Consider the following 22,443-nt stretch of genomic DNA (forward strand, 5'->3'; position numbering starts at 1 on the left):
TCGAACAACAGTGCCAGCAGACATGTTAGCCAAAGCATCTACAATCCATTCGCAAATTGTGGCGTAACTCGCCCGGCGCTGCCTTCCACTCTTAGTGAAACTGTGGTCTCCATCGGTCATCCATCGCTCCCAGGCCGCTCGCAGCCTTACTTTGAACGGGCGGTTCACACCGATGTCCAGCGGTTGGAGTTCCTTTGTCAGGCCTCCCGGAATGACAGCAAGCTCACAGTTCCTTTGTTTCATTAGTTTTTTCACATCGGCTGTGAGATGGGCACGCATAGAGTCACAGATTAAGAGCGATGGTGATGCGTGGAAAAAACCACCTGGTCTCCTTACATACACCTCCCTCAGCCACTCTTTCATCATTTCCTCATCCATCCAGCCCTTTTCATTTGCCTTAATGATGATTCCTGCTGGAAACTTCTCTTTAGGCAAAGTCTTTCTCTTAAAAATCACCATAGGCGGCAGTTTCTGTCCATTAGCATGGCAGTCAAGCACAACAGTAAAAGAAGACTTTTCGTGCCCCGTTGTGCGTATCGCTACCGTGCTGGTCCCCTTCTTCTCCACAGTGTGACTCACCGGGATGTCAAAAGTGAGCGGGACCTCGTCCATGTTAGTGATGTGGCTGGGCTGGATGTTTTTGTCGCCGATGTGTTTGCTGCAGTAGGAGCGGAAGATGGCCAGCTTTTCCTTATAATCCGCTGGAAGTTGCTGCGCTACCGTAGTCCTGGTCCGGATGGGAAAATGGCACCGTTTCATAAAAAGTGAAAGTGAAACTGCTTTTAGCCGAATGGTGACCGTCGAAACGCTTCTCCCGCTCGTTCTTTGCTCGATGATCCACCGCTTGAGTCTTTCCTCCAACTCGGGCCACCTCGCCTTATGTCCGCGGAAACTCAGCTGCGTTTTCTTGACCTGCCGGAGCTTGTTTTCCAGCTTCCTCCATTTGCGAACCATCGATTCGTTAATCTTAAATTCTCTCGCCGCTGCTCGATTTCCATGTTCCTCCGCGTAGCTGATGGCCTTCAGTTTAAACTGTGCTTCATGAGCGTGTCTCGTTGCCATTTTCAGGGTTGCGCCCACACTTCACCCTTTAGCGTTCTCATGGTGTTCTCTACTACGTCCTCCTTACAACACACAGGGCGCACTGCGCTATAGGGCGCGCCGTACTTTTTGAAGAAAATCTAAGACTTTTAAGTGCGCCTTATGGTCGTGAAAATACGGTAGAAGTGGTAAGAGAGGTGGTGGGACTGAATCTTTAGCCAACACAATCACCACCAAACAAATTTTATTTGATCATTTTACCACTTTTGAATTCCATGCTATTGTTTTCGGCAGCCCTCCAGTTTTATCTGTCACAATTTATAGACCACCTAAAGACAGCGCTGCTTTTATCAAGGAATTCTCAGAATTTTTAACAAACATACATTCAAACTATAATATGATAATTTTAACCGGTGATTTTAACCTGCACATAGATAATCCTTCTGATCCTGCAGCAAAAGAATTCTTAAACATTCTTCACTGTTTGGATTTTATCCAGCACGTCACGCAGCTGACTCACAACAGAGGACACATTCTGGACCTGGTCATCACCCATGGGCTGTCCACCAGCGTGTCCTCTGTTGTTGACTGGGCTGTCTCTGACCACTACTGTGTGTTTTTTAACATCACCGGTTTTATTCAGCGGGAGACCTCGGTGCGAACTGTGAGGAGGCGCTATCTAACCTCTGAAGTGGCTGCAAATTTTACCAGGGTTTTAGACGAATGCCCCCCTGTGATTTTACCTGCACCCTGCGATTTGATTTTTAATCATTTCAACAGCAAACTGAAGAAAAGCCTTGACTCCGTTGCTCCACTCACCACCAAAAAGATTAACGTAAAACATGCATCACCCTGGAGAAACGAAGAAGTCAAAAAACTCAAAAGAAATTGCAGGGCAGCAGAAAGGAGATGGAGGAAAAATAAAAATACTATCAACCATCAAATATTTAGCGAGCAACTTAAAATGTACAATAATACATTAAGGAACTCAAGAAATTCATACTTCGCCAAAATAATCAGTAATAACAAAAATAATCCCAAGGTCCTCTTTTCCACCATAGATCATTTATTTAACCCTGATTTTAACAGCTCCCAAAGAACCCCCACAGACTCACTATGTGAGCAGTTTGCAGACCACTTCAGGGGAAAAATCAGCGCCACCAGATCTGATATTTTATCTAATCGCGATATGTTTGTAAACACATCTGAGGGCTCGATTGTACCTGAGGAGACACTGGACAGCTTTGTCCTGGTTAATGCTGAGAACCTTCAGAAAGTTTTCTCCACAGTGAGACCCACCACATGTCTTTTAGATCCAATCCCTTCTTCACTCTTTAAAACACTTTATGGATTTTTTGAGGCTGAGCTTTTATACATAATTAATTGCTCTCTTCAGTTGGATGTCTTCCCTGCTGCCTTTAAAACGGCGGTGGTGAGGCCCCTTCTGAAGAAGAGCAATTTGGATTGTAATGATTTTAATAACTACAGACCTGTATCCAACTTACCATTTTTAAGTAAAATCTTAGAAAAACTTGTTTTTACTCAGATTACTGATTTTCTCAATGATAGACAGATCCTGGAGATATTCCAGTCTGGATTTAGGGTGAACCACAGCACAGAGACGGCTCTCCTAAAGGTTCTAAATGATCTTAGATGTAACTGGGACTCCCAAAAGCTCTCAGTCCTGGTGCTACTGGATCTAAGCGCAGCCTTTGATACAGTAGACCACGCTATTCTTTTAAACAGACTGAAACACATGGTGGGCCTCTCTGGTGCTGTACATAACTGGTTCACTTCCTATCTCTCTGACAGAACTTTTATGGTGAGTATGGATACATGCTCCTCTAAGATCCATAAGATGACATGTGGTGTGCCTCAAGGGTCGGTTCTAGGCCCTGTACTTTTTAATTTGTATATGCTCCCTCTCGGCAGTATCATCAGGAGCCATGGAGTGAACTTCCACAGTTACGCTGATGACACGCAGCTGTACATCTCCGTGTCTCCTGATGACACCAGACCAATGGATGCCCTTTTTAACTGTATCTTAGATATACGATCTTGGATGGCAGAAAACTTTTTACAGCTTAATAACCAGGACAAGACTGAAGTTTTAATCTTCGGTTCTGAGGCTCAGAGACAGAAACTCTTGTCTAAATTAGAGGCATTTACACTATGTCCTTCGCTACAAGTGAAAAACCTGGGTGTTATTTTTGACTCTGAGCTTGGTTTTATCCCACATGTTAAACATGTAACCAAAATTGGATTTTATCATCTAAAAAATATAGCCAGAGTTCGCCCTATTCTCTCTCGGGCCAACACAGAGATGCTGATGCATGCTTTTATTAGCAGTCGCATTGATTACTGTAATGCCCTGCTCTCTGGTCTTCCTAAGAAGAATATTTCAACTTTACAACTCTTGCAAAACTCGGCAGCTCGTGTGCTGACGAAGACCAGAGGGCGGGCCCACATTACACCGGTTTTAGAATCGCTGCACTGGCTCCCCATGTGTTTCAGGATCTTTTATTGGTTTTTAAATGTCTTAATGGTCTTGGGCCTTCTTATCTCTCAGATCTGCTTTTACCATACGAACCCTCGCGGACCCTGAGGTCCTCTGGTACTGGCCTTTTGAATTTCCCTAAAGTCAGGACACATACTCACGGAGAGGCAGCTTTTCAGTGGTATGGTCCTCGTCTGTGGAACAGCCTGCCGGAGGAGCTCAGGGCCGCAGAGAACGTACATGTTTTTAAGAACAGGCTCAAGACCCACCTTTTTAATTTAGCTTTCACCTAACGTTTATTTATTTTATGCTTATTTATTCTATCCTGTTATTCTATTATTAATTTAGACTTTACCTAATATTTATTGATTTTATTCTTATTCATTTTTTAATCTTCTTACTCTATTTATATTTATATTTATATTTATATTGTATCCCGTTCTTATTTATTTTATCATTTTACCCTGTATATATCCTATTGTGTCATATCTCCAGTGTTTCCTCAGAGGGCGCTCTCTGCACCGGGGCTGTGATCGACTGTGGCTGCTGGGTTTCTGGGGGTCCTCTCAGCCTGGCTGGGGGGCTCCTTGGCCTCCCTCCTCCTGCTCCTGCCCAGCCTGGAGGCTGCGGTCTGTGACCGGCTCCCGGTGCAGACGGCTCCCTGTTATGTTTCCTCACTTGGCTCATGCGAGCCCAGCCCAATTTTTACTCTTTAAGTGTGCGCATGTGCGTATGTGTGTGTGTGTATTCACATCATTTATGTTAATGAGAGTGTGGGGAGTGATTTGGAGGGTGGGGTGGGCTGCTTTTAACTATGTAAAGCACTTTGTGCTACATTTTTTTTGTATGAAAAGTGCTTTATAAATAAAGATTGATTGATTGATTGATTGAAGAAGTTATGACCTGCAGTCTATCAGGGGCAGGTATAAACCAAGTTTAGGTGTAGTTTATTTTCATTGTGGTGAATTTTTACCGTCAGTTACTATAACTCAAACCTCACAAAATTTCAACAACCACCAAACAGTTTAGACAGTAAATGAGAGCAGAAACACAGATTCTGCACAAAGACGTAAACACACAGCGCAGAATCAGTGAGATGTCGCCTTTCTCACCCGACGGCACGGACACGGTCGGGGCTGAAAGCCGACAGCTCGCTGATTCTGATCTGTCGGCGGGTCCGCACTTTGTGTTCACACCCCTTTTGCGCTGATTCTAAAGCTGTTAGTTTCATCTCTCTCCAAACAATATTGACCGAACCAGCAGCAAAAGAAGATCCAAACTGTGCTTCAAATTAACATCGTCATGAATTTCCTCTGACTTTTCCTGTTTTGCTTCCACCTCGATAAAAATCACACTTCATACACAGCTCTCTCTCTCTCTCTCTCTCTCTCTCTCTGTACTTCAAGAACAGTTTCCCGTCTAAAAATCTGTTTTCTGCATTATTCGCTTGCTTGTTACGCACAAGTCTACCGTTGTTTACAGCCTGTCGGACGCTGTTTGTTTCCTTTCACTTACTTCCGAAAAGAAAGCCTCATTTCTGCTGTTCAATACTGAACAAATTTAAACTTTTTAAAATTATGCAAAATGCAAAATGCTTAGCCGTGTCTCTAATAAAACCTCTGTAACTTCAGAGGTGATTTTCATATGTTGATTAATGGTTTTCTTTCGTTTTTGATGTACTGCAGAATATTTTTATAAAATCCCCGGCCAGGAAAAATCACCTTCATGTTTTTCTGTGTTTTAGTTTCAGCTACTTTGACACAAAGGCATCTCCTGTGATGCTCACACCTTTGATAAAGTCTTGCGTGTGTCAGCTTCCTTTTTATAGATACAAAAATATGTAAATGTACTGATCTGAATTATAATATTTCTGACTGTCAAAATTTCCCAGATTCAAATCGAATCGAATCGAATCGTGGATCGAATCGATTCGGGACCATGGGAATCGGAATTGAATCGATTCTAGAAATCAGTGACGATACCCAGCCCTAGTTTCAGGCAGGCCTGGTGGGTGTGTCCCGTCTAGAGGCTGGCCACACCTGAGGAAATGATCACACCTGCAGCTGATCAAGCCTAGTCAGAGGAGCTACTTAGGAGTATGGTGGAGCTCTCTCTGAAGCTGGATCATTGCATAAGACTTCCCATCATTTCTCCAGCTTGTCAGTTTGTGAGTGTGAGCTTACCAGTGAAATTAATGGTACTAACGGCTGCCTCTGTTTTCCCAGGAGGGCTGCAGGAATGAGAGAGCGGCAGGCACGGAGTACACAGGCATGAGGGAGCGGTTTGCCAGCGCGAACTGTGATAGGCATGTCCCACTAGGAGGAGGAGGCCCTGTGGTAGACCCAGGACATGCTGGAGTGATTTTGTCTCTTGGCTGTCCAGGGAACGCCTTGTGGTTTCTCTGGACAAGCTGGAGGACGTGGCCGGGTAGAAGGAGCTCTGGGCTTCTTTGCTTAGGCTGCTTTCCCCATGACCCAGCTAATTGGAAGAAGATGAATGAATGAATGGATGGATTGAAAAGCAAACTGTATCAGCATATAACATAACTTTTTACCTAAGTGTTCCTTTAAGATGTAAATATACCAATAAATAACTGGAAATAGTGACGCACATTTTTCAGAAAGCTTCTTTGTTTTAACATCAAGGTTTTAGCATTGTAGTAATGCAGGCTAGAAAATTACTTTACATTTATGTTCAGTGTTGAGAAGTTTACTTTTAAAATGTATTCCACTACGTATTACAGAATACATGTCCCAAAATGTAGTTTGTAACTGTTACGATCCGGCTCAAGGCCGCAACATAAAAAAGGAGACGAATACCAGAGTGTAAATAGTAAGAGGTTTTAATCTTACAATGGCATCACAGGCCGGCCAAAATGGCTGGTGCCACCCAGGCAAAGACAAGTTAGCTTCTTGGAAGCTTGCTTTCAGGTCCTTTTATCCACACCTGACTAGGTGTGGCCAATTAGCACCAGCTGAACACATTGAGATGATTAGGGGCTGCAGAGGGACGTAACACCTCCTCCCTCAAAAGGGTTCCTCTAGGACCCCTAAATTTATTAAAAGCCTCTCTGAAACCTTCAGGTCCTTGACCCACAAACCTGAAAAAAAAAGTAAAAGCCAACAGAAGCACGGTGTTCACATTATAGTTGGCATCTTTAAGCATGGATGCCCCTACATGAGGATTTTGAAGTTGCCACACTGAACACACAAAAAGTAACATGTGACCAACACTGTACAACAGTACAACTCAAAATGATTACTTGACCTGCTACAACACAAAACCAAAAATAGTAGCAAATAACCACAACCAAGTGATCTGTTGTCTCCACCACACAAATGGTCACATACAAGTGGCCTCATACCACAACAAGTTACTTTAAACTCCAAAGTTCAGTAAAGCAAGCATGCTAGTGACCAACCACAAACGGAGAGCTATGGCCACACAATGATCACAACAAGGGTGGCTCATCACTGGGGATGGGTATCGTTAGGTTTTATCCAATACCCGTGCCAAACCGGTACTTTTGAAACGGTGCCGGTGCTTAAACGGTGCTCAAACCGGTGCTTAAAGAATGGAGAACACCAACTTTGTCCAAAAACCTCTCATGTTCAGCTGGTTTCTTTGTAAAAAGATAACAATGTTAGCCTTTTCTGCAGCTATGGGGCATATATGGTATCACTCTTGGCTGGAAGCAGTGCTTAAACAATGGAAAAAACACAAACTTTGTCCAAGGGAGTATCTGCCATCAAACAAGAAGACAGCCGCATGTAACTACGACGGTGTTTGCTAGTTCACCTTACATGCATTAGTGTAATAGTGTGGTTAGCCTACTCAACGTAAATTACACACGAATAACATTAAGCTACTCACACAGAGAAGAACAGCTGCTGCTGCCATCATCAGCCGTCATCATTTCTGCTAAACTGGCAGGGCTAGGGGCCAGGACTCTCCTCTTCAGGTTTTTGGGGGATGTTGCTAACTCCGGGTCCAATAACAGGCACCATACCCGCAGTAGATGTGCACGGTGTGAGGTGTTGCAGCATCAAATACGGCGCATTTCTCAGCTTTTAAAAAAACGCTATGCGTCGCCAGGTGTTTCATCGGATTTGAGGTGTTACCTCCTTTGCACAGTATCACAGTATCAGCTTAAAGCACTTGTTGCAGGCTGCTGAGTTTGCATCTTTTGCTGTGAAGTACAGCCAGACTTTTGACCGCTTCGCCTTGGGCATTTTTAATCTGTAGCTCTGCTCTAAAAGAACGTATGTACCTGGACCCGCCTACTATCCTCGGAAATGTAAAATGATTGGCTAGAATCTAAAGTGTATCACAGCACAGGACAGGAAAAAAAGCACTGAAATAAAGCACCGAAATGTGCATTGCTTTTCGGTCTGGTTACTACCGTTTATGTCAGAATCGGTGCCACCGGTACCCATCCCTACTCATCACCTCACAGTGTTATTGCCATCACCTGGCCAACAACACTCACAAGTGATCCAACAAAAGTAGCCATATTCCCCACAACACTAAAGGTCACAGCACAAAAAACTCACCAGACAATGATCTCAAGGCAACTTTAAACGCAATCTCAAGGGTAGGCAGCAGACCAGGGATATAATCTCCTACCAAACTCTGAAGCGTACCCCCACCCAGGATAACCACCAAACACAATAAACTAAAACAATAAAGCAAAACAACAACCAAGTGCTTCGATGGAGGGGCAGCACAGCCACCCAGCTGAAACACACTTACTAAAGGGACGTTGCTCAATCATAGTGAACACCTTCACTCACCCACTTAAAAGTAAAACAAACTAATATTCAGTTTCCACTAAAATGTCCAAAGATCCTGGACTATAGTGATGTGACGTTCTGTATCGAGGCTTCGAAGCTTGTGTCGAGTAATTGAGGGGCGTTTCCGCGATGCGCGTATCGAGGCTTGCTTCATTTATGGGAGGAGCTGAAAATGATGACGTCCGAAGCCTCGCTGCCCGGCTCTGCCACGTGACTGGTTCATGAAGTGGTTCGAACTTTGCCGCGAGCTATGACAGCAATATAAACCCCTCAGACTTCATTCAGAAATGTGGGTGTTTGATGGAGAGTTGCAGTTAGTGAGAGTTTGGAGACAGTTTGGAGACAGTTTGGAGGTTTATGAGAGTGAGGAGAGAAAGTCAGGAGAGAATGGAGCCAGCTAAGAAGAGGAGTATGTCCTCCCCTGTGTGTGAACATTTTGATTTTATTCCTCCCAACAAGGTATGTAAATTTCTACAGAAGATGTATTTTCATAATACTGATGATGCAATACAATTTATGTTAAGCTGTCTTTACTTTTGTACAAGGTGAAGTGTTTGCTATGTGCCAGGGAGCTGGGATATAACAACAACACCTCATCCATGCTTAGGCACTACAGAGCTTTGCATGAGAATAGGGGGAACACCGATTGTGGAGCAAGACCAGGTGAGCCATCAAATGCCATGATAATATAGCATGCAGTAATGTTACTATATGATATAACAATATTATACAGCTGTTATAAGTTACGTGTGTGATATTTATATTTGTGCTTTGTTTTTGTTGTCTTTCCTCAGGAGAATAATCTCAAATAGATGAAGACCTGGTTAGCATGGTGATTGAGGACTCCCAGCCATTTAGCATTGTGGAGGACAAAGGATTTAAAAGATTTGTTAAATCGTTAAATCCTAGCTATGTTCTCCCCACTACAAAGGTCATAAAAGCAGTCAAAATTTAATTTTTACAGAATACAATGTGGGCAGGACTGAGGCTCAAAGCCTCAGTGTGTAGCTGTCCATACCTCAACGTTAGTCATCAGAAAACTTCTGAAGATGGCAGGTCTCTGTGCAGTGGCTGAAGTCTGTGGTGTAGAGGGTGAAGAGGAAGGGGGAGAGGACAGTCCTCTGTGGTGCCCCTGTGTTGCTGATTACTTTGTCAGACACACACTGTCGGAGACGTACATATTGTGGTCTTCCTGTCTGGTAATTAACAATCCAGGACACCAGAGAAGCATCCACCTGCATCGCTGCTAACTTATCACCCAGGAGGGTCGGCCTGATGGTATTGAAAGCACTAGAAAAGTCAAAAAACATGACGCTCACAGTGCTCGCCGGCTGGTCCAGATGGGTGTAGACACGATTGAGCTGGTAGATGATGCCGTCCTCAGTTCCGAGATGAGGCTGATAAGTGAACTGAAGGGGATCCAGATGTGGTCTTACTATGGGTCGCAGCTGGTCCAGGATGAGCCTTTCCAGGGTCTTCATGATGTGGGAGGTCAGTGCCACGGGCCTGTAATCCTGGGGGCCACTGGGACGTGGCATCTTTGGTACAGGGACGAAGCATGATGTCTTCCACATCACTGGTACCCTCTGCAGACTCAGACTCAGCATAAACAGTTTATGAAAGACTCCACACAGCTGGGGGGCACAGGTCTTGAGGATGAGGGGACTCACTCCGTCTGGTCCAGCAGACTTGCTTGAGTGAAGTCTCCTCATTTGCATCTCAATCTGGTATTGAGTGAAGGTGATGGGTGGGGGAGGGGTGTCAGGAAAAATACAGGAGGCAACAGCGCCATGTGAAGAGAGAGGCTGGCACAGTGGTGTGGCTCTGGATTCCAGGCTGACTACAGGTGAGGTTGTGGGGGTGGGAGCAGACACTGTAGTGTCGAATCTATTGAAAAACAGATTCAACTCGTTAGCTCTATCCTCACCTCCCTCAGCTCCACTGCTGTTGGTTGGCCTGAATCCAGTGATGGTCTTCATGCCCCTCCACACCTCTCATGTGTGGAGGGGTGTTCTGCTGGAGTTTCCACTCCAGCTTCCTCCTGTAATTGTCCTTAGCCTCTCTGATTTTGTCATTTAGTAACACCTGGACCTTCCTCACCTCCTCTTCATTGCCCCCTCTGAAAGCCCTCTTCTTGTTGTTGAGGAGGGCTTTGATGTCCTTTGATGTTCTTCCTCTACACCCCCCCCCCCCCCCCCCCCAATTTTTGCACATGTCGAGGAGCGTGTCAGGCTACATTTCACTGTGTGTTATACTTGTATAACTATGCATGTGACAAATGATAAAGAACCTTGAAAGAACCTAGAACCTTGAACCTTGAACCTTGATGACCCATGGCTTGTTATTTGGGTAACAATGAACAGTCTGAGCTGGAACAATGGAGTCGGTGCAGAAAGTTATGTAGTCTGTGATACACTCAGTAAGCCCATTGATGTCCTCGGCGTGAGGCTCACGGAGTGTTTCTCAGTTGGTCACCTCAAAAAAGCCCTGTAGTTCCGCTAAGGCCTCCTCTGACCACCTCCTAATGCTCCTCGTGGTCACAGGTTCCCTCCTCACAATTGGCACATAGCGGGGGGTGAGGTGAATCAGGTTATGATCTGACCTACCAAGTGGGGGGAGGGAGGAGGAGCTGTATGCATCCTTGACATTAGCATACAGTAGGTCTAGAATTTTTTCTCTCCTGGTCGGACAGTCCACATATTGTCTGAATGTTGGTAGCGTATTGTCCAGTGATACATGGTTGAAGTCACCCGAAATTACAATAAAGGCACTCGGGTGCTGAGTCTCTAACCGGGCTATGACAGAGTGGATAGTGTCACATGCAGCTGTGGGGTTAGCAGAAGGAGGAACATAAACAGCCACCATGATGACATGAGAGAATTCCCTGGGTAAATAATACGGCCTGAGTCCAACAGCACACAGTTCAATGTCGCAGGAGCGACTGTAACAGGCTGCACGCTGGTTGGCGCATGCGCACTGAAGCTTCATCTGCCCAGCTTCATCTGCCCATCACTACTGGACGAGCCCCCACTTATGTTACAACCAGGCTCAAAAGCCACAACATAAAATAAAAGATGAATACCAGAGTGTTAGTGAGAAGAGGTTTTGTCTTAAAATGGAATACCAGGTTGGCTAAAATGGCTGGTGCCACCAAGGCAAAGACAAGTGAGCTCCCCGGGAAGCTCGCCTCAGGTATGCTTTTATCCACACCTGACTAGGTGTGGCCAATTAGCACCAGCTGAAAACATTGAGATGATTAGGGGCTGCAGAGGGACGTAACAGTAGTGTATTCCATTAACCCTTTAAGACCTACCATAGAACCAAGTCCGCCAGAGCTTATATTATATTTTTACATGCTGTGGAGCCATTTTTGGGAGCATTTCAAGTTGCTATACATCAATACAACCATTATAGCCCAGATTTTAATAATATGTATTCATGAAGTGCATAGTAATTACATAAATTGCAAAAAAGTGCAATAAACTACAAAAAAATTGAAAATCGTTTTTGATTTTTTAACATATATTTGTAGTTAGAGAAATTTAAGAGGCTTATCCCTCATAACTGTAAATACAAAAAAGTTGCACAAAATAGTTTCCCACCACAGGAAATTTATTTTGAGTGTCTTCATAGTTTTATTTTTGAAATACACCAATTTTTATACACTGCAGGAAAAACGAAAATAAATATTATACTGCAAATTTGCAAAAAAGCAGCATATGCATCAAAATAAACTATTTCCAGCAGTGCAATATGAGTCCTAAGCATCCCAGAAACGACACAGAAAGTCATAAAGTCAAAGATAACTTTTAAAAAGAGCAGTATAGGCCCTGAGGCCCTGATCGCAAAAAAAGACTACATTTCCGCGAAAATGACGTCACTTCCGGTTTCGGCCAGGTAATGGCGGAAATGCAAAAGTTCGCGCTGACGTCTATTCCAACGTAGGAAGTGTTTTGAACAGCTGATCGGACCGGCAAAGCGTGTTTCTGGAATATTATGTATTTGTTCCTGCAAGCACTTTTTATGCAGTTTTTGCAAAGCTTTATGTGGAAGGAAACCGTGACCTAGGACAAGCTGATGGCACAATATGTAAGTACAACTCCTCCGGCTAGCTTACGTTGTTGCAGTGCTACCGGGATTTAAAAATAGTTACGCATAACAGAGCGTTCCCGCTCCGATCGGCTCTAAAGGGTTAAGTTACACAATGTGTGTGCATTCTGAATACTTTGGATTACTTAATACAGTATATTGTCATGCTTTTTACAACTACATACTATTGTTGTGTGATTTATTACTATTACTGAAGACTGCTCACCACTGAGCTAACATTGTTAGCTGGTGTTAGCTGAGGTTAGTCCTTACAGAACTGCAAATAATTATTTGCAGCTAGCAGGTTGTTCATGCTATAACAACTAAAACAAAGTAACTGTAGTAGGCTAACTTTAGTTTTTAAAAATGAACTTACTTCCTGATATTTCTTTAGGTTGGAGGTGGAGTCTTTTGATGCTGAGAGCAGCTTGGTTGCTGGCAAACAGAGTTTGTGTTAAACAATCAGATTTCGCCCATCCCTTTCTTCTTTAAATATCAAGAGGTGTCTGAATTTCTAAGTAAGAAATGAATTCCTGCCCGTGCACTGCTGGCTCTGTTATGTTGGCTATGGGTCCATCGTGTAACTGACGCCATGAACATTAACAGTACACTTACATCTACACCAGAGACTGCACCCCCTGACATCCCTGCAACATCACCATCAAATTTGCAGATTATACCACTCTGATGGGGCTCATCACCGACGATGACGACACTGCCTACAGAGATGAGGTCCACTGTCTGAAAGAATGGTGTAACTACAATACCCTTCTTCAAAAACACAACAGTGATATGTTTTAAACTTTACATTTTCTTGCATTTCTTGTTCATACATAAAATATATAAACATGATAGTTTGGATGATTTCATGTTGTCATATGAAAAGTGTTTTAAGTAACTGCAGCCAAAAAATAACAGCAATGTTGTACTAGGCATTTACTTTTAATACAAGGATTGATTGTGGCCTGGAAAAGAACCTTTTCAGGTGTTTTGAAATTTTTTTCATTTTGAGTCCATAGATGAATGGATTAAAAATAGGATGATACAGAACTACTTGTAATGTCATTACTATCCGTACAGTTTTTGGAAAATTTGTTTCCACCCGAGCTATGCTTACATCATACACAAAAAACACAGAAGCACTGATTAAAACTAAAAGATGGGGTAAACAAGTCTCTGCAGCTTTCTTCTGAATTTCTTTACATCTTTGATAAGAGACTATAAATATTTTTGTATAAGTGAAAACTATAAAGAGCATAGGAAGTACTGCAAGATCTAGTAAAGCAACCACACCAAAGATGGTAATTAATCTTGATCTTTCACACAGAAGAGTGTAAACTGCATTGTTACAAAATATTCCCTTTATATTAAAGTCACACAGTTTAATGTTAGCACTCCCTATTGCTTGGACTGCAATATGACAAGCAGGTACAAGCCAAGCTATGATCAGAAAAATACTCACAGTGGTTTTTCTCATGATAATATGATATTGCAGAGGTTTACATATTGCCACATATCTGTCATAGGCCATGGCAGCCAAGAGAAAGAACTCTGAACCACCTAGAGTGTAAAACATAAAAAACTGAAAGAGACAGGCTGAATATGTTGTGACTTGTTTTTCAGATAAAAAGTCAATCAGGAGTTTTGGGTAAATAGTTGTACTGTAAAGAACAGAGTTCAGTAATAAAGCTGCAATGAAAATGTACATAGGCTCATGAAGGTTTTTATGAATGCAGATTATGTACATAATAGTAGAATTAGTGCAGATTATTAGACTATATAATGCAAACATAATAAAAAAGAAAACATATCTGTACTTGTTAATGTCCACATACCAGTCCAGAGTTACATATGTAAAATTTAACTCTTGATCCATTATTGTCTTCAAAAACTATTTAATAAAAAAAATAAACTGAATAACCAGACTACATAAAACAATTTAAAAAACCAAACCAAACTAAACAAAATTACAGTAACATAAACCCTGTGTTGTGTGTCCTGTTCATAAAGATATCTGAACTTGAATTATATCTTTATCATTCATGAACCACATATACATAATGAATCATGTGAGTCTTGAGAAGGTTTTTATCAGGTTGATTCATTCTCCAGAGAGGAGGAGGTCTAAAATGGCATTGCTCAGCCTCTTATAGTTGACTGTACACGGTGTGTACAATTAATGTGTCCAGCCAATGAGTTCACTGTGGGCATTTAGGATTATCTGCTCTACCTTGTGTTTTATTTCAGTGCTGTACTGACCACACATACCTTGGAAATGCATCAGCTACTTTTATGTTTTTTGTCACAGTGAAGAGTTCCATACTCAGCACTTTTGCTTGTACTGGCTGCATCTGACTCTGGTCCACAAATGTCCAATGTGTGTTGCTTTTACACAGGTAAACCCACATTTTGTTAAGTTAATGGCCAGTCAGTCTACAAAGAGATGTTCAATAAAAGAATGATTGTGCAAGTACATTGTCCACCTAAACAGCATGACGTTCCAGATGACTAACTACAATTTTCAAAATCTTTTACAAAGTTTTGAATTCACTGTGGAGGACTATTCTCTTGCGTGCCTAAGTTACTGATCAATGCAATTAGTCCACTATTAGTCTTGTACATTGCCAAGCATTCCAGTATCCAGTATGTTTGGGAAATTGAGCCATAGGCTTTTTTGTAGCCTGTCTCTGCTTTGCTGGAGTTTCTCTTCACCCTAGCAGAACGAGCTGTGAACCATTATTTGGTGGTTTCAAGAGACTCAGTTATGAACATCTTGTTGTACCTCTTTTTGATCCCGGATCTGTCTCTCATGACCTGCTTTCTGCACCTGAGTTAACTAGTGAACATCCATCTAGGATTCCCTGATTTTAGCTTACAGCCTTCTTCTCCATGGGGGGCTTACTCTACGTGCATGCTTGACCCGAGTGCTTCTAGGATTACTGTGAAAGTGACGAATATGAGCTCATTGGTTTAGTGACACTGGCAGTAGAGATGATACATAGAGCACTTTTCACATCTGCAAAGGTGGGAAAATAGCATCTTGGTTTATCGTTATCTTGAGTCTAGGCACAGTCTTCATCCTCAGCTCAGAAAGTGCACTTGCTATTATAGGTCACTAGGCGTAATCTAGTTCAGTTTCACTGCTCTTTTCTGCCAGGGTTGGCTCATTGTTTAAAATGCTGCTTACTACTGTTCCCATTGCACTCTAGCCTGTGGAGCTCCAGCTTTTATAATAGCTGCTTTCACTCTCCCTATCTTTTCCAGCTCTGCCTTTAGTATTTCTCAAGCTTTAGTCTTCCTTTTTCCTGATGTTGATATCACTTGGTATAGCTACATCTGTCACTAAAGGCTTTTTACTTTGCCTTTCCACCCTCCGGTCATGTTCACCTCCTGCCCCTTACTTTAGTGTTCCCGGTCAAAATCGACTGGTCCGTTTTAGCTGCTCTTAAATTAACACAAAAAACATTTTTAACCACCAAATTCAGTTCAGTGGGTCGCTCACTGGGTTGTTCAGTGGGTTCCTTAGTAGTCGTTCAGTGGTTGTTTAGTGGGTAATTCAGTGGGTTGTTCAGTGGGTTGTTCAGTGGGTCTTTCATTTGGTTGTTCGGTGGGTCACTCAGTGGGTCGTTCAGTCAGTGAGTGAGTGAATGCATGCATTCCCATTCATATTCTATGGTGGTCACGTTTGACTGGGAACACCACAGGTGTAACAAGGTTGAATAAAACACTCAAAATTCAGTGAAAGAGGTATTCATCACTTTTATATGTTCAAGTGCATAGTGTGGAGGATATCATAAAGCTTTGAGACAATAAGGCCTTGAGACAATATTTATGAGTGTGTTAAGTCTTAAATCGGTCAGGTTTGACCCGAACACGACGAGAAGATTACTATGTCCGTTGGTTAAAAGCCAATAGTTTGTCTGTTTCTATTTGCAGTTCCTTCAGGATCTTAGCTTGGACATTCTCAATAACCTCTGGGGATGTACAGCGTGGGCCATTTATATGGATACACCGTAATAACATGGGTTATATGGTTGGTGATATTAAAGTTCTGTTTGTGGCACATTAGTATATGTGAGGGGGCAAACTCCTCAAGATGGATGGTGACGATGGTGGCCGTTTAGAAGCCGGCCATCTTGAATACAACTTTTGTTTTTTTTCAATAGGAAGAGGGCCATGTGACACATCAAACTTATTGGTAATGTCACAAGAAAAACAACGGTGTGCTTGGTTTCAACGTAACTTTATTCTTTCATGAGTTATTTACAAGTTTCTGACCACTTATAAAATGTGTTCAATGTGCTGCCTATTGTGTTGGATTGTCAATGCAAACCTCTTCTCCCACTCTTCACATACTTATAGCAACACCGCAGGAGAAATGCCAGCACAGGCATCCAGTATCCGTAGTTTCAGGTGCTGCACATTTCGTATCTTCACACCATAGACAATTGCCTTCAGATGACCCCAAAGACAAAAGTCTAAGGGGGTCAGATCGGGAGACCTTGGGGGCCATTCAACTGGCCTATGACGACCAATCTACTTTCCAGGAAACTGTTCATCTAGGAATGCTCGGACCTGGCACCCATAATGTGGTGGTGCGCCATCTTGCTGGAAAAACTCAGGGAACGTGCCAGCTTCAGTGCATAAAGAGGGAAACACATCATCATGTAGCAATTTCAAATATCCAGTGGCCTTGAGGTTACCATTGATGAAGAATGGACCCACTATCGTTGTATTCCATATACCACACCAAACCATCTCTTTTGTTGGTCCAACAGTCTTGGAGGGATCCATCCAATGTGGGTTAGTGTCAGACCAATAGCGGTGGTTTTGTTTGTTAACTTCACCATTCACATAAAAGTTTGCCTCATCACTGAACAAACTCTTCTGCGTGAACTGAGGTTCCTGTTCCAATTTTTGCTTTGCCCATTCTGTAAATTCTGTGCGCCGATCTGGGTCATCCTCGTTGAGATGCTGCAGTAGCTGGAGTTTGTAAGGGTGCCATTTGTGAGTAGCTAATATCCACCGAAGGGATGTTCGACAATGCCACTCTCCAGTGACATGCGGCGAGTGCTACGCTGTGGGCTCTTGCTAAATGAAGCTAGGACAGCCACTGATGAAATGGCCACCATGGTCACCACCCACCTTGCCGAGTTTCCCCCCTCACATATACTAATGTGCCACAAACAGGACTTTAATATCACCAACCATTCCCATGTTATTATGGTGTATCCATATAAATGGCCCACCCTGTACAATGCCAATTCCAATGAAGTTGGGATGTTGTGTAAAACTTAAATAAAAACAGAATATAATGATTTGCAAATCCTTTTCAACCTCGAGTATATTCAGATGAATACACTACAAAGACTAATTATCTGATGTTCAACCTGATACACTTTATTGTTGTTTTGAAAATCTTCACTCATTTTGAATTTGATGCCTTCAACACATTCCAAAAAAGCTGCGACAGGGGCATGTTTACCACTGTATTATGTTACCTTTCCTTTTAACAACACCAATAAGCGTTTGGGAACAGAGGACACTAATTGTTGAAGCTGCATAGGTGGAATTTTTTCCCATTCTTGCTTGATGTACAATTTCAGTTGCTCAACAGTCCGGGGTCTCAGTTATCGTATTGTAACACATGCAGAATGTCCTTCTGAAGTAAGCAAGGACGTCCCTGAAATAGACCTTACTTGGATGGGAGCATATGTTGGGGAATTAGGGGTTGGGCAGAGTGGCAACCAGTGGCAACCATAGATAATCCTTCTGACCCTGCAACAAAATAATTCTTAAACATTCTTCACTGTTTGGATTTTATCCAGCACGTCACGCAGCCGACTCACAACAGAGGACACACTCTGGACCTGGTCATCACCCATGGGCTGTCCACCAGCGTGTCCTCTGTTGTTGACTTGGCTGTCTCTGACCACTACTGTGTGTTTTTTAACATCACCGGTTTTATTCAGCGGAAGACCTCGGTGCGAACTGTGAGGAGGCGCTATCTAACCTCTGTAGTGGCTGCAAATTTTACCAGGGTTTTAGACGAATGCCCCCCTGTGATTTTACCTGCACCCTGCGATTTGATTTTTAGTTATTTTAACAGCAAACTGAAGAAAAGCCTTGACTCCGTTGCTCCACTCACCACCAAAAAGATTAATGTAAAACATGCATCACCCTGGAGAAACGAAGAAGTCAAAAAACTCAAAAGAAATTGCAGGGCAGCAGAAAGGAGATGGAGGAAAAATAAAAATAATATCAACCATCAAATATTTTCCGAGCAACTTAAAATGTACAATAATACATTAAGGAAGTCAAGAAATTCATACTTCGCCAAAATAATCAGTATTAACAAAAATAATCCCAAGGTCCTCTTTTCCACCATAGATCATTTATTTAACCCTGATTTTAAAAGCTCCAAAAGAACCCCCACAGACTCGCTCTGTGAGCAGTTTGCAGACCACTTCAGGGGAAAGATCAGCGCCATCAGATCTGATATTTTATCTAATCGCGATATGATTGTAAACACATCTGAGGGCTCGATTGTACCTGAGGAGACACTGGACAGCTTTGTCCTGGTTAATGCTGAGAACTTTCAGAAGGTTTTCTCCACAGTGAGACCCACCACATGTCTTTTAGATCCAATCCCTTCTTCACTCTTTAAAACACTTTATGGATTTTTGAGGCTGAGCTTTTATACATGATGAATTGCTCTCTTCAGTTGGGTGTCTTCCCTGCTGCCTTTAAAACGGCGGTGGTGAGGCCCCTTCTGAAGAAGAGCAATTTGGATTGTAATGATTTTAATAACTACAGACCTGTATCCAACTTACCATTTTTAAGTAAAGTCTTAGAAAAACTTGTTTTTACTCAGATTACTGATTTTCTCAATGATAGACAGATCCTGGAGATATTCCAGTCTGGATTTAGGGTGAACCACAGCACAGAGACTGCTCTCCTAAAGGTTCTAAATGATCTTAGATGTAACTGGGACTCCCAAAAGCTCTCAGTCCTGGTGCTACTGGATCTAAGCGCAGCCTTTGATACAGTAGACCACGCTATTCTTTTAAACAGACTGAAACACATGGTGGGCCTCTCTGGTGCTGTACATAACTGGTTCACTTCCTATCTCTCTGACAGAACTTTTATGGTGAGTATGGATACATGCTCCTCTAAGATCCATAAAATGACATGTGGTGTGCCTCAAGGGTCGGTTCTAGGCCCTGTACTTTTTAATTTGTATATGTTGCCTCTCGGCAGTGTCATCAGGAGGCATGGAGTGAACTTCCACAGTTACGCTGATGACACGCAGCTGTACATCTCCGTGTCTCCTGATGACACCAGACCAATGGATGCCCTTTTTAACTGTATCTTGGATATAAGATCTTGGATGGCAGAAAACTTTTTACAGCTTAACCAGGACAAAACTGAAGTTTTAATTGTCGGTCCTGAGGCTCAGAGAGAGAAACTCTTGTCTAAATTAGAGGCATTTTCACTATGTCCTTCGCTACAAGTGAAAAACCTGGGTGTTATTTTTGACTCTGAGCTTGGTTTTATCCCACATGTTAAACATGTAACCAAAATTGGATTTTATCATCTAAAAAATATAGCCAGAGTCCGCCCTATTCTCTCTCGGGCCAACACGGAGATGCTGATGCATGCTTTTATTACCAGTCGCATTGATTACTGTAATGCCCTGCTCTCTGGTCTTCCTAAGAAGAATATTTCAACTTTACAACTCTTGCAAAACTCGGCAGCTCGTGTGCTGACGAAGACCAGAGGGCGGGCCCACATTACACCGGTTTTAGAATCGCTGCACTGGCTCCCCGTGTGTTTCAGGATCGATTTTAAAGTTCTTTTTTTGGTTTTTAAATGTCTTAATGGTCTTGGGCCTTCTTATCTCTCAGATCTGCTTTTACCATACGAACCCTCGCGGACCCTGAGGTCCTCTGGTACTGGCCTTTTGATTGTCCCTAAAGTCAGGACACATACTCACGGAGAGGCAGCTTTTCAGTGGTATGGTCCTCGTCTGTGGAACAGCCTGCCGGAGGAGCTCAGGGCCACAGAGAACGTACATGTTTTTAAGAACAGGCTCAAGACCCACCTTTTTAATTTAGCTTTTACTTAGCGTTTATTTATTTTTTATGCTTATTTATTCTATCCTGTTATTCTATTATTAATTTAGACTTTACCTAATATTTCTTGATTTTATTCTTATTCATTTTTTAATCTTCTTACTCTATTTATGTCATGGTCCTGCGACCATGACTCAGTGACTTTATGTTTTCAACATCGCCTGGCCCGGCTTCATCCTCGCCTGATTCTGGTCCAGCTTCATCCTCGCCTGGCCCGGTTTCATCCTCGCCTGGCCCGGTTTCATCCACGCCTGGCCCGGTTTCATCCACGCCTGGTCCGGCTTCATCCACGCCTGGTCCGGCTTCATCCTTGGCTTCAGCCTCGCCTGATTCTGGTCCGGCTTCATCCTCACCTGGTCCGGCTCCAGCTTCAGCTCCAGCTTCAGCGTCAGCCACGCCTGGCCCAGTTTCATCCTCGCCTGATTCTGGTCCAGCTTCATCCTCACCTGGCCCAGCTTCAGCTACAGCGTCAGCTTCGCCTGGCCCAGCTTCAGCTGCAGCTTCTTCATCGCCTGGCCCGGTTTCATCCTCGCCTGGTCCAGCCTCCGTGTCTGCATCCTCGTCTGGTCCAGCCTTTGTGTCTGCATCATCATCTCCGCCTGCTGCGGTCCCGGCTTCCGTGCCCTCAGCCTCGCCTGGCCCAGCCTCGTTTGGGTCTGGAGCTAAACGGCCGTTTTCTGGACCGCTGGCTAGGCTACTGGCCGAGCGCCGTCGCCTGACTGGCCGCCGTTGCCTTCCGCACGGCCGGCTCCCGGACCGCCATCGCCTGAGTGGCCGCCGTTGCCTTCCGCACGGCCGGCCCCCGGACCGCCATCGCCTGTGTGGCCGCCGCTGCCTTCCGCACGGCCGGCCTCCTGAACTCTTTACGCGCCGCCGTTGCCTTCCGCACGGCCGGCCTCCTGAACTCTTTACGCGCCGCCGTTGCCTTCCGCACGGCCGGCCTCCTGAACTCTTTACGCGCCGCCGCTGCCTTCTTCGTGGACGGCCTTCTGAACTGCGCTTTGGACTCTGCTCCCCTGTGGGTTTTGTGTTCATCTTTGTTTTGGGACTCTGGGGCCTCCGTCCGTGGTCATGGTCCGGTCCCTCCGTCCTGGGCGCCCTGCCGCCCGCCCGGATCTGGTGGTGTGTTTCTGTGGCTGTCGGGGGCCAGCCCTTGAGGGGGGGGGGTACTGTCATGGTCCTGCGACCATGACTCAGTGACTTTATGTTTATGTTCTTATTGTTATTACTTTCATTATTATTCATGGCTGTTTTGGGATGGTTTGTGTTTGGGATTTTAGACACTGGGTTCTGGGTTTGTGCTCCCTCTGTTGGTCCCCGGTGTTAGTGTTCCCCTGTCTCGTCAGGTTAATCAGGTCCAGCTGTTTCCCCCATCTGTGTGTGATTTCCCAGTGTCTCTTTGTGTATTTATAGCGTGTGATTTCCTCTGCTCCTCGTCGCGTCATCTGTGTTCCTACCTGGTGTAATCCTCTGCGTGTTCTCCCTGCTGTTCTCCCTTCATGTTCAGGTTTGCCACTCCTCTGTGTAGTTTATCCCAGTTTAGTTTCGTCCTTAGTTCTGTTTGCCATCTCCACTTTGTGTTTGTTATTAACAATAAATCACCCTCACATCTGAATAAGTGCTGCGTTTTGGGTCCTCCTTCCACTCTCCACACGGCCGCTGCCCCGGACCGTGACAATTTATATTTATATTTATATTGTATCCTGTTCTTATTTATTTTATCATTTTACCCTGTATACATCGTATTGCGTCATATCTCCAGTGTTTCCTCGGAGGGCGCTCTCTGCACCGGGGCTGTTATTGACCGTGGCTGCTGGGTTTCTGGGGGTCCTCTCAGCCTGGCTGGGGGGCTCCTTTGCCTCCCTCCGGCTGTGTGCCCAGCCCGGAG

General features: G+C 43.9%; 2 protein-coding genes across 3 annotated transcripts in view; one reads left to right on the forward strand and one right to left on the reverse strand.

Moving 5' to 3' along the window:
* The window catches only part of LOC113007434 (syncytin-A-like), a 445,664-nt gene that overhangs the window by 312,489 nt on the left and 110,732 nt on the right, over positions 1-22,443 (forward strand). The window lies entirely within an intron of this gene.
* Positions 13,349-14,296, reverse strand: LOC113007323 (olfactory receptor 13C2-like). The gene has a single exon (XM_026143767.1). The coding sequence runs from the start codon at positions 14,294-14,296 to the stop codon at positions 13,349-13,351; it is 948 nt and encodes a 315-aa protein (XP_025999552.1).

Source organism: Astatotilapia calliptera, chromosome 16 (assembly GCF_900246225.1).
Source record: "Astatotilapia calliptera chromosome 16, fAstCal1.2, whole genome shotgun sequence".
NCBI lineage: Eukaryota > Metazoa > Chordata > Actinopteri > Cichliformes > Cichlidae > Astatotilapia > Astatotilapia calliptera.

Excerpts from the sequence above, each read along its gene's own strand:
- LOC113007323 (XM_026143767.1), bottom strand. The coding sequence starts at position 14,296 with ATGGATCAAGAGTTAAATTTTACATATGTAACTCTGGACTGGTATGTG.